This window comes from Plecotus auritus (assembly GCF_963455305.1).
Source record: "Plecotus auritus genome assembly, chromosome: 3".
Classification (NCBI taxonomy): Eukaryota; Metazoa; Chordata; class Mammalia; order Chiroptera; family Vespertilionidae; genus Plecotus; species Plecotus auritus.
Window position 1 is genome coordinate 118505848 of NC_137772.1, and position 12758 is coordinate 118518605.

At 40.2% G+C, this 12758-nt stretch overlaps 1 protein-coding gene across 6 annotated transcripts in view; it reads right to left on the minus strand.

The window, feature by feature from the left end:
• Window positions 1-12758, minus strand: part of IFT88 (intraflagellar transport 88) — a 186800-nt gene that overhangs the window by 47325 nt on the left and 126717 nt on the right. For all 6 annotated transcript variants that reach the window (XM_080662125.1, XM_080662122.1, XM_080662121.1 and 3 more), the window contains one exon: window positions 12559-12665. In XM_080662125.1, the coding sequence (XP_080518251.1) occupies window positions 12559-12665 (107 nt within the window). The remainder of the gene's footprint in view (window positions 1-12558; window positions 12666-12758) is intronic.

Consider the following 12758-nt stretch of genomic DNA (forward strand, 5'->3'; position numbering starts at 1 on the left):
TTTGTTAAACATAAACTCACCCTTAAAGAAAAATACCTCCAAGCTGTGACATTCTTATGTTTCCTTTTGTATAGAGTCCCGGTGCATGAAATTCGTGCATGGGGGGGGGGGCATTGTCCCTCAGCCCGGCTTGCACCCTCTCCAATCTGGGACCCCTAGGGGAACATCCCTCTCACAATCCGGGACCACTGGCTCCTAACCACTCTCCTGCCTGCCTGATTGCCCCTAACCTCTTCTGCCTGCCAGCCTGATCAGCCCCTAACCATTCCCCTGCCGTCCTGATCGCCCCCAACTGCCCTCCGCTGCTGCAATCCACCTCCTCCACCAGGACCCACCTCCTCTGTGCCACGCAGAGCCACGGGACCCCCAGGCCTCACTGCACAGAGCAGCTGCCGGGCTCCGCCTCTGCTGTGAGCGCAGCCATCTTGTGACGGCCATCTTGTGATGATGTGAGGTGTGATGCCACCTAGGCTATTATTAGTATAGATTGCTTTGTATTTTGCTTAAGTGTTAGAATTTTTTTAAAAAGAGGAAAGCCTTTAAAAATATTTTTATTGCCCTAGCTGGTTTGGCTCAATGGATGGAGCATCTGCCTGTAGACTGAAAGGTCCTGGGTTTGATTCTGGTCGAGGGCATATACCTGGGTTGTGGGCTCGATCCCCAGTGGGGGGTGTGCAGGAGGCAGCCGGTCAATGATTTTATCTCTCATCAGTGATGTTTCTATTTCTCTCTCCCCTCCCTCACCCTTCCTCTCTGAAATCAATAAAAATATATTAAAAAAATACTTTTATTGATTTTTAGAGCAAGAGAAAGGAAGAGGAACAGAGAGACAGAAACATTGATGAGAAACATTATTGATTGGCTGCCTCCTGCACACCCCCTACAGGGAACGAGCCCATAACCTGGCATGTGCTCTGACCAGAATCAAACTAGTGACCTCTTGGTTCATGGGCTGAGGTTAAACCACTGAGCTACATTGGCTGGGCAAGTGTTAGAATTTTTATGTCAACACGAATCTGCCTCAAGTCGCACTTTGACTGGTGTGAGGCAGGTCCTGACAGCAGGTAAAAGAAGCAGCTTTGGAATAATTGACAAAATGATTCTCATCACAGCAAAACTAAAATGTGAGGGAAGGAGCCACATAATGGAACACAGATCAGAAAGTGACAGAGGTCTATGTTTGTTGACACAGAAAGCTGTCCATGTTATTTTGGGGGAAACATATGGGGATTATAAGCCAGTATTTTTGTAAAAATTCAATTTTTGTAAAAAAAAAGTCCCACTAAAAATATATGTATTGCTATGTTTGTGTATATTTGTAAAATGCCCAGGAAGACACATACTAAAATGCTAGTGTTCTGAAAGTGCTAGAATGGATGATTTTCACGTCTTTCTTTATACATTTTTATTTGAATTAAAATATTACTTACAAGAGTAATCTACCTGACTTTTTAAAAGAATGTTTATTTTTTAATAATATACTAAAAGTTGACATTCTTATTCTGAAAAAATATGCCATTCCAATTTTGAAAAAAAAGAGAGAAGGTACAAGAAATGTAATGTAGATACAAATAAAATGGGACAAATTAAAAAATAGGCATTGAGAGTAAGAAACATTTTTTCCTTTTACATCTACTGTTCAATATGAGCATATGACTATATATGTCTTCTACTACTATTCTGGAATTGGAATAAAACCAGAGCCTTACACATTCTACTCAGAGTGGAGGTTGAAAACCTGCCATCCCATGAACTGTTACCTGTCCTTGATGAAGTGAGCAGAACTCAAGGTTGAGGGTTGACAAACTTGCATACCAATTTCATGTTTCTGACATCCAAGTGCATGATCATTTTTCTAGTGATGTCAATGACAGATTGAGACAAAAAATTAACTGCACCACAGATCGTTGAGAAGCACTGATCTAGAATACTCTTCCAATATTACAGCTAATGAGAATGACGTCAGAAGGAACAACTGTCCCTTCCAAGTCTCAGAGCTGGCCAATGGTCAAGCCAGGAGAGAAGTCCAGGATCCTGTCCACCACACTTGCACTTATTACATAAAACTTAGATATTTGTCCAATAGAACAAGTAGCAGTTAGTTGTTTCCTAGTTAAGGATTCCTAAGAAGATTGGCTCTGACTTCAAATTCAAGAGAAAACTCCAAAAGAATGCATGGACCTAGCTGTAACTTCCTGTACTCAGACCTCTATGCACACTTCTTTGTAGAGATCTCCATACCTGCTTAAACACTAGGTCCTCCAGGAATGATCTCTGAGTCCTCCTCTGAAGCTGAACCCCACCACCTCTATTCCCATAGCTTGTTTCCCTCACATGCCACATGACCCTGGAAGAGGAACTGATGTTCATCTTGCACTCCCATGTTACGAACACCTTCAGCATGTGGCTGACTCTTACACATCACTGTGTCTTCCACAGAGCACAGCATTGTGATAAATGGTTCCTGAGAGGAGGAATGAGGACTAACACAAGGCAATGCATGAAGACACTGACATCAATGGCCTTTAACAAAAGAAGTGATTAGGAATTTACACCTGAAAAATGTAACTAATGCTCAAATTACTATGAATTTGATATCAACGATGCATATTTTCTTCCACATTTTTGTTAGACTTTGTAAATGCAATAATGCATAAAATGTGCAAGACATTCTTATAGCTTTCATTAAATACATAAACTTTAAAGCCATGCCTTTATGAGATCTTATTACTAAACTAGAGGCCTTGCACTTGTGGGGGGGGAGGCCTCACCCCAGCCTGCACCCTCTCGCAGTCTGGGAGCCCTCGGGGGATGTCTGACTGATGGCTTAAGCCCACTCTCCCTAGGGAGTGGGCTTAAGCTGGCAGTCAGACATCCTTAGTGCTGCCGCAGAGGCGTGAGAGGCTACCGCCACTGCTGCTGTGCTTGCCAGCCATGAGCCCGGCTTCTGGCTGAGCGGTGCTCCCCCTGTGGGAGCACACTGACCACTGGGGGCAGCTCCTGCATTGAGCGTCTGCCCCCTGGTGGTTGGTGTGTGTCATAGCAACTGGTCGCTCTGCCATTCGGTTGATTTGCATATTAGCCTTTTATTATATAGGATCTCTTTTTTTTTAGAAAATATAACCAAAAGGGTTTCTGCTCAAATAGATTGTATACTTATTTTTATGCTTTTTGATAAAATTTAAACTTGAGGATAAATACCAACCACATTTTATATTAGTTTTGAATGTCATATGATATTTTGGACAAAAGAAAGCATTTATTGAAATTGTTTGCTGATTTCTTTGGGGAGAAAATAGCAAATATTAGAACAGAATTTCTCTATTTCCATATTTTGAGAATTCAGAAATTTGATTTTTAAAATGGAATGAATTGCTAAAGTACTTCTATTTTTGGACTAGTAATGAAAACTTCCTGTGTTCTGTAAATTATTTCTTTATCCATTTTCTTTTGCCTCTTAATAATTTCCTTTTGTTGTCTAATCCTCTTTAGAATTTTAGCTGACATTTTTATCTTTTTCATATTTAAACAGTATCATCACTTCCTGCTCTTTCCCAAAGAGTTTAGTTTGGCAGGAACATGAACCTCTCTTAAAACACAATACTGTTGTAGGACCCAGTGTCCAAACAGGGTAGAGTGACTCCTGCCTGGCCCACTAGCCTGTGTCTGGAATCACTTCCTACTGGCACGAATGAATTTCTTCTTACTCATAATGTGATCCCTCAACAACAAATGTGAGAACAGTCTTTTTTTTCCATAATAGTTCCAGGAAGATGATGAATTTCTCTGATGAATTACTCTATATGAACAACCTTATGGCTTTAACATCTTAAAAGAGGCATTAGGGGCTCAGGGAGACTCATTAATCCTGATCCAAATAAACCTGAATCAATTTATCTTTCTTTCTTAGATCTATACAAATTCTTTTCCATTTGAAAAAATTTAAAAACATTCATGGCCTGATTTATTTTATGTCTACACCCCTTCTTTTAAATCAGATTCCATATCCTGAGCTGTTTTTTTAAAAAAATTTTTTTATTATCTGCAAGGTGACCCTTTGGGAGCATAAACTACACTAGTGCTTCTCAGACTTTGGTTAATATAAAAATTACCTGGAGAATTATTTTTAAAAAGCACATACACAGATTTTTGGATCAATACCCAGAGACTGTAATTCTGGAGTAGGGTTTGGGTAGGTCTGGGCTGGGGCCCAAAAGTTTGTAAATCTAACTAGTGTCCAGATGATTCTGAAGCTCTACTTGTCCACAGACTACACTTGATTAGCAATGTTCTGAGACCCTAACTCCTATGGTAAGTTGATGGCAAGGTACATTTTGATCTAATCCATGGCACAAATTAGCAACTTTGCTGGATGCAGAATAAATAAGGATTGTATACAACTAAAAATGATGACTTGTATCACTCTCTTTCTCTGCTCTTCCTAAGGTGTCAGGCACAGTGTTATGAGACAGAATTTGAATCTCAGGTCTGCCCCCAATACCTGGTGATCTGCAGAAAGTTACTAGCCATTATGGACTCAGTTTCCTTACCTGTAAAAAGTAGTAATAATCACACCATACCCAACATCATAGGATTATTGGTGTGATCACAGTAGTTGAGGCATGTAAATTGCTTAGAACAATGCCTGCACTTAACCATGAAATAAATAAATGTTAGCTGTCATTATGTAAGTAGAATCAAAGGAAAACCTGTTACCAAAAGATAGCTGACATCATTCAGGAGGTTATCAGGCTCTTTACTGCTATTTCTCTCTGCTGCTAAACTGCTGCCATTATCAGCCTTCCAGAGGAGAGACAGGGATAGACACTGGGCATCAATTCTGTGTTCTTTAAGCAGTTCCAGGTAAAGACTCCAGGTGATTACTACAATATCTCTGGTTTCTATTACATGGCTATTTCACTAATGGCTCAAGTTAGCAACATGGAAGAGTTCTCCTACAACTAATCACAGAGGCCAATATAGCTTCAGCAAGAAGCACCTCAAAATCATACATAGATAGGATGGTGAAGGCCTGAGGTGGAGGGTTGGCTAGAAGGGGTCAATGGGGAAAAAAAGAGGACATATGTAGTACTTTCACAATAAAGATTTAAAAAAAAAATCAGACATAGAAAGCTACCAACTATAAAAAAGACATACACCTGTCTAACAATGTGGAAATGTTTAAAGAAATCAAGATCGATCGATCTATCATCTATCTATCTATCTATCTATCTATCTATCTATCTATCTATCTATATCTAGATAGATAAAGATAGAGAGCTATAGATATAGATATATAAAAGCCTAAGTAACCCTTACGACGGAATGACCGGAACGACTGGTCGACCAGTCGCTATGACATGCACTGACCACCAGGGGGCAGATACTCAATGCAGGAGCTGCCCTCTGGTGGTCAGTGTGCTCCCACAGCCAACCTCCACGGCCAGCCAATCTCCCCCGGTCCTTCTCTTCTGGCCAGCAAACCTCCTGCAGTCTCTCCCTCCATCCCTCCCCTCATCCAGCAGGCCTCCACAGGCAGCCAGCAGGCCCCCAGGCCCCAGCAGCCCCAGCTGGTAGACCTCAGCTGGCCTGGCCCTGATAGGGACTGGGCGAGTTGGCACCAATAGGCCCTAATTGCTGGCCAGGCCTAGGGAGCCCACCTGTGCATGGATTTCGTGCACCAGGCCTCTAGTATCTATATAACAGGGTATTATGAAGGCATCAAGAATGATTTTATGAAGAAATTTTAAATACATAGGAAAAATGTTAAGGACAGATTCTAAACAAGAAACAGAAAAAAAAAGTAACAAAGTTTTAAGTTCAAATTTAGAAAAGGAGCTTATTTATTATATCTTGTTTCATGACTATTAGTATGTTTTGTGCTCTACAAGCCAGGAAAGAGTGCCCTGTGCCCTGGGTTCACAACCTAGAGAAGATCCTGAGACATGCAACAATTAACTCAGAAGCTGGCTCTCAGATACATGAGAATTCTTTCTCTTTAAGCTGCTTCTTCTTCCTAGGACCTTCCTTTTCAACTAACTTTCCCCCTCCACTTTGTGTTTATAAGCAAAACATAAAAAGAGATAATATCAGGAAAATGTTTCTTTGACATAAAATTTAATGAGTACTGAAGAATGATAAACTGATTTCAAGAAAAATGAAGAGACAGTGCTTTGTGGATGAGGACAAAGCTTTAACCCGAAAGATGAAGGAATAACAAGGTGGGATGGGAAGATATTAAGGAGAAGCTAAAAGAATATAAATGACACTGGGTTTTATACAGATTACAATAAGAATAGTGATAAAATATTACTGAAAGAATTTTTGCTTCAGCACAGGGAGACATTAATAATTTGGTAAGGTAAACAATAGATCAGCCGTGGGCAAACTACAGCCCACGGGCCGGATCTGGCCCGTTCGGCTGTTCTATCCGGCCCGCGGAGCCGAAAGAGCGGAGGGTTCTCTTGCTTTCCCCTCCGCTCCTTTACTTTGAATTTATATTAGTTCACACAAACACTCCATTCATGCTTTTGTTCCGGCCCTCTGGTCCAGTTTAAGAACCCATTGTGGCCCTCGAGTCAAAAAGTTTGCCCACCCCTGCAATAGATGATCTAAATGCATCAATGGTAACTCATATGGTAATAAGTTTAATAAAGTATTCTTTTTAAAAAAAATAATTATTTATTGTTGAAAGTATTACATATGTTCCCTTCCCCCCCCCCCCCCCACTGACCCGCTCCAGCACCCCTTCCTCGCCCCAGGACTTCAACACCCTATTGTCTGTGTCCATGGTTATGCATATTTGCATACAAGGTCCTTGGTTGATTACCTCACACCCAACAACCCTCCCCTGCCTTCCCTCTGAGATTCCGCACTCTGTTCCATGCCTCCATGTCTCTGGATCCACTCCATTCATCTGTTTATTTTGTTACTTAGATTCCACAAATGAGTGCGATCATGTGATACTTGTCTTTCTCTGACTGACATTTCACTCAGCATGATACTCTTCAGGTCCCTCCATGCTGTCTCAAAGGGTAAGAGATTATTCTTTTTTACTGCTGCATAGTATTCCATGGTATAAATGTACCGCAGCTTTTTTATCCACTCACCTACTGATGGTAACTTGGGCTGTTTCCAGATTTTAGCTATTGTAAATTGTGCTGCTATGAACATAGGGGTGAATACATTCTTTCTGATTGGTGCTTTGGGTTTCTTAGGCTATATTCCCAGAAGTGGGATCCCTGGGTTAAATGGCAGTTCCATTTTTAATTTTTTGAGGAAAATCCATAGTGTTTCCCACAGTGGCTGCACCAGTCTGCATTCCCACCAGCTGTGTATGAGGGTCTCTTTTCTCCACATCCTTGCCAGCACTTATCATTTGTTGATTTGTTGATGGTAGCCGTTATGACAGGTGCAAGATGGTACCTCATTGTCGTTTTGATTGGTATCTCTTGGATTATTAGTGACTTTGAACATTTTTTTCATATGTCTCTTGGCCTTCTGTATGTCCTCTTTGGAGAAGTGTCTATTTAGGTCCTTTGCCCATTTTTTAATTGAATTGTTTATCTTCCTTTCGTTAAGTTGTATGAGTTCCTTATATACTTTGGATATTAATACTTTATCAGATGTATCATTGGAAAATATGTTCTCCCTTTTCATTTGGATGCTGGTTTCTTTTGCTGTGCAGAAGCTTTTTTATTTTGATGTAATCCCATTTGTTTATTTTCTCCCTGGTTTCCTTTACCCTAGGATATGTTATCAGTAAATATATTGCCTGAGATTTTGCTGCCAATGATTTCTTCTAAAATTTTTATGGTTTCACAACTTACATTTGTTTTTTTTTGTTTTGTTTTGTTTTTACCCATTTTGAGTTTATTCTTATGTATGGTGTAAGTTTGTGATCTAGTTTCTTTCTTTTCTTTTTGATGTATCTGTCCAATTTTCCCAACACCAATTATGGAAGAGACTGTCTTTACTTTTACTCCATTCTATCCTCTTGCCTGTTTTGTCAAATGGTAATTAAGCATCATGGCTTGGGTTGATTTCTGGGTTCTCCATTCTGTCCCACTGATCTATGGGCCTGCTGTTATGCCAGTATCAGGTTGTTTTGAGTACAGTGGCTTTGTAGTATAACTTGATATCTGGTATTGTGATTCTTACAACTTTATTCTTCTTTCTCAGGATTGCTACAGCTATTCGGGGTCTTTTTTGGCTCCATATAAATTTTTGGAATATTTGTTCTAGATCTGTGAAATATCTTGTTGGTATTCTAATAGGGATTGCATTGAATCTGTCGATTGCTTTGGGTCATATGGCCATTTTAATGATGTTGATTCTACCAATCCCGGAACATGGTATATTCTTCCACCTGTTTATATCTTCCTCTACATCTTTTTTCAATGTCCTGTTTTCTGAGTACATGTCTTTTACCTGATTGGTTAAGTTTATTCCTAAGTATCTTAATTTCTTTGTTGCAACGGTAAATGGGATTGTGTGTTTTGTGTGTGTGTGTGTGTGTGTGTGTGTGTGTTTTTAGTTTTTCTTTCTGAGAGATTGTTATTGGTGTATAAAAATGCCATCAATTTCTGGGTGTTAATTTTGTATCCTGCTACATTGCCAAATTCATTTATTAAATCTAGTAGTTTTTTGTGGAGTCTTTAGTGTTTTCTATGTACAATATCATGTCAATAATGTCACTTTTACTTCCTCCTTTCCAATTTGGATTTCTTTTCTGTTTTCTTCTTGTCTGAGCACTGTGGCTAGAACTTTTAGTAGTATGTTAAATAAGAATGGTGAAAGCAGACTTCCCAATTTTGTCCCTGTTCTTAGGGGGAATATTTTTAGTTTTTGTCCATTGTGTATGATGTTGGCTGTAGGTTTGTCATTGATGGCCTTTATAAGGTTGAGGTATGTTCCCTCAATCCCACTATGATGAGAGTTTTTATAAAAAATAGGTGTTAGATTTTGTCGAATGCTTTTTCTTTTCTTTTTTTTTAAAAATCCCACTTTTTAAAAAAAACTGTTTAAATCTTTATTGTTGAAAGTATTACATATGTCTCCTTTTTTGCCCCCTAATAACTTCTTTTAGCCCGGCCTGGCCCCCAGCCCACCTAGTTGTCCGTGTCCTGGGTTATGTATATATACATACAAGGTCCTTGGCTGATTACCTCCCACTTTCCTACCCTCCCTCCCTGACCTTCCCTCTGAGATTCCATACTCTGTTCTATGCTTCCTTGTCTCTGAATCTTCTCTGATCATCAGTTTATTTTGTTAATTAAATTCCACATATGAGTGAGATCCTGTGATACTTGTTTTTCTCTGACTGAGAGGGATAGAGAGTTAGAAACATCGATGAGAGAGAAACATCGATCAGAGCTGCCGCCTGCACACCTTCTACTGGGGATGTGCCTGCAACCAAGGTACATGTCCTTGACCTAAATCCAACCTGGGACCCTTCAGTCTGCAGGCCAACGCTCTATCCACTGAGCCAAACTGGTTAGGGCTGTTCATATTTTTTTAATCATTTTTTTTCTTCTCCTTCTTCCTCTTCTTAAAGACTACCCTTTAACATTTCATGTAATACTGGTTTGGTTGTGATGAACTCCTTTAGCTTTTTCTTGTCTATGAAGCTCTTTGAGAGCTTTGCTGGGTAGAGTAATCTTGGTTGTTGGTCCTTGCTATTCATCACTTTGAATATTTCTTGCCACTCCCTTCCAGCCTGCAAAGTTTCTGTTGAGAAATCAGCTGACAGTTCTATGGACGTTTCCCTGTAGGTAATTGCTTTTCTCTTGATGCTTTTAAGTTTTCTCTCTTTGTTGTTAAGCCTTGGCATTTTATTTATGATGTGTCTTGGTTGGGCCTCTATGGATTCCTCTTGTTTGGGACTCTGTGCTTCTTGGACTTGTAAGTCTATTTCTTTCACCAGGTAGGGGAAGTTTTCTGTCATTATTTCTTCAAATTAGGTTTTCAGTATCTTGATTTCTCTCTTCTTCTGGCATCCCCATGATGAGAATGTTGGTATGCTTGAAGTTGTCCCAGAGGCTTCTTAAACTATCCTCATATTTTTGGATTCTTTTTGCTCTTCTGATTGGGTGTTTTTTGCTTTCTCATATTCCAAATCATTGATTTGATTTTTGGAATCCTCTATTCTACTGTTGAATCCCTGAAAATTATTCTTTATTTCAGTTAGTGTATGCTTAATTTCTAATTGGTCCTTTTTCATGTCTTTGAAATTCTCATTAAGATCTTTCAAAGTCTCACTAAGTCCCTTGAAGTTCTCATTAAGTCTCTTGAAGCTCTCATTAAGGTCCTTGAGCAATCTTATAACCATTATTTTGAACTTTGTATCCAGTAGTTTGATCCCTTCCATTTCTTTCATTTGTGACATGTTTCTCTGTCTCCCCATTTTTGCTGCTTCCCTGTGTTTGTTTCTATGTATTAGGAAGAGCTGCTCTGTCTAATGGAATTGGAAGATTGGCCTTGTGTATTAGGTGTCCTGTAGGGCCCAGTGGCTCAGCCTCTGCAGTCACCTGAGTTGGGCACTCTAGGTGTGCCCCTGAGTGGGCTGTGTGCATACTCTTGTTATAGTTGAGCCTTGATTGGTGTTGGTATCACTGAGAGGAACTGAACTCCAGACCAAATGGCTGTAAGGACTAGCTGAGAATACAGAAGAGCTGCTGTACAGGAAACACCCCTATGGAGCAGGACTTGCTTCAGTGGGGCTTTGGTGCTCTCTGAGTCTTCCCCTTGAGTGTGTCGCTCATGGATGTGTAGAGTTGTAATCTGGTATGATCTGAAGCTTTCCATCAGGTGCACTGATTCTGGGGCTTCCTGGGAGGTGCAAAGTCAGCCACTGTCTGGGACTACCTGGCAGGAGCTAGAGAGAGATCTGCAGATGGCTGCTACTTGTATTGTGCTTGTAAGTATCCAGGCAAGGACTAGCTGTGTAGCAAGGAAGGCTGGTGCTAGTGCCAGTCTTGGGCCTTTTATTGATAGGTTTGCAGCACACTGATGCCAGCTGCTGCTTGTTTGAAAGATTTTAACAAAGTTTGAAGCCTGAGCCAGGACAGGCCATTCATATAGAAAAGCTGCTACAAACAGCTTGGGTGGGGCTGCAAATTGGATGGGGCGGGGTCTCAGGGAATCACCAGGGTGGAGGGAACAGTGTGAGCCAGGCTGATGGAGACTCAGATAGCGGGTCAGCTCTGTGACATGGGAGATCCCAGCACAGGAACAATGACCCCTGTGAGCACCCATCTGAGAGAAAGCTGCCCCTGAGTTCTTGACCTGATGCCCGACAATCCAATTCCTCCCCGAATGTTCCTGGTTCCTTTCAAGTCATGGCCCCAGCGCTGGAGCCAGAGGGATTGAGTCCAAGTAAGTTCATGCGCTGCCCCTTTAAGAGGAATACCTGGGTCTCCAGCAGCCTCTGAGTCCCTCAGCCACAATTCCCCACTGGTTTTTACAGCCCGAAGTTATGGGGACTTCTCTTCCAAGCTCTGGAACCCAGGGCTGGAGGTCTGGTGTTGGGCTGGGATCCCTTGCTCCTCACTGGGGGCAGGGTGGGGGGGAGTAGGGGAGACTCTGCAGCTGAGATATCCCTCCTGATTAAAAAAACAGCACATATAGATATCGGACCAACCCATTCCGCCCCTCCCCTCCTCCTACCAGTCTCAATGTATTTTCTTCTTTACTTTTCCAGTTGTAGGACTTTCATTCAGCTAGCTTTCAGGAGGTTCTGAATGATGGTTGTTCTGCATTTTTGTTGTAATTTTAATGTGGTTGTGGGAAGCTGCATGTACCAGCGTTTACCTACACCACCACGTTGGTTCTCTCCCCTACACTTGATACTTTAAAAAGACTGTAAAACTTTCAGATCACATCTTCAAAGCAAAAACAAGGTATCCACATTTTGAAAGCAAATATGGAATTATCCAAGATAAAAAGTCTAAAGTAAAAAATATATCTTTTATGAAAGGCAGACACTTAAAAAATCACATTAAACTTTTAAATATTCTTGGCTCAAATTTAGGAGAAATTATTCTTTTAAATAAGTAAAGATAAGTACATTGTTACTCCACATACTTCATGGAACATGAAAATAGATTTAAAATGCTCCCATGTATGTTAACGTTATTCTCAAAGCCATCTCTACTATACTAGTGAAAAAGTACTATGTTGTATACAAGTAACTGTTTCTTAGTTTCCATGGGCCACAGGACTCAAATTAAAATTAAGTCTATAAACTAACTTATTCTCTAAAAATTAAGTCTGTAAAATGACTAAATAAATTACTTTGTATGGTGGAAAATTATAATTATTTGCCCATTAGTATGATCCACTAAAGAGCATGAGTCTATTGAACTTCCTCCTATTGGGAACTCACTCTTGACAGAACTTCATCCTAAAATTAGGATTTTAGTTATTGTTTTTCCTTTATGCCTGAGCAGAAAAAAAATTCAACTTCATTTTACTGACAGAAGCCCCAACGTCACTAAGTTATAGAAGGCTGACATTTTGAAAATTAACAGACAGTAGTTTTTGTCCTATATGGGATACCTGTTCTTTTATTTCTTTCATTTTTTCCAATCTCTTGAGTTTTGTTGCATATTCTTGAACTTCTTTTAATCCAATATCTGTGCAGAGACGAACCAAGAAACGCAGACCTAAATTGTAAAAAATATATTTAGAAAGTATTTGTGTATTGTGTTGAAAGTATAACAAATCATTAACCACAATCTTTTGGGACACAGGAATGA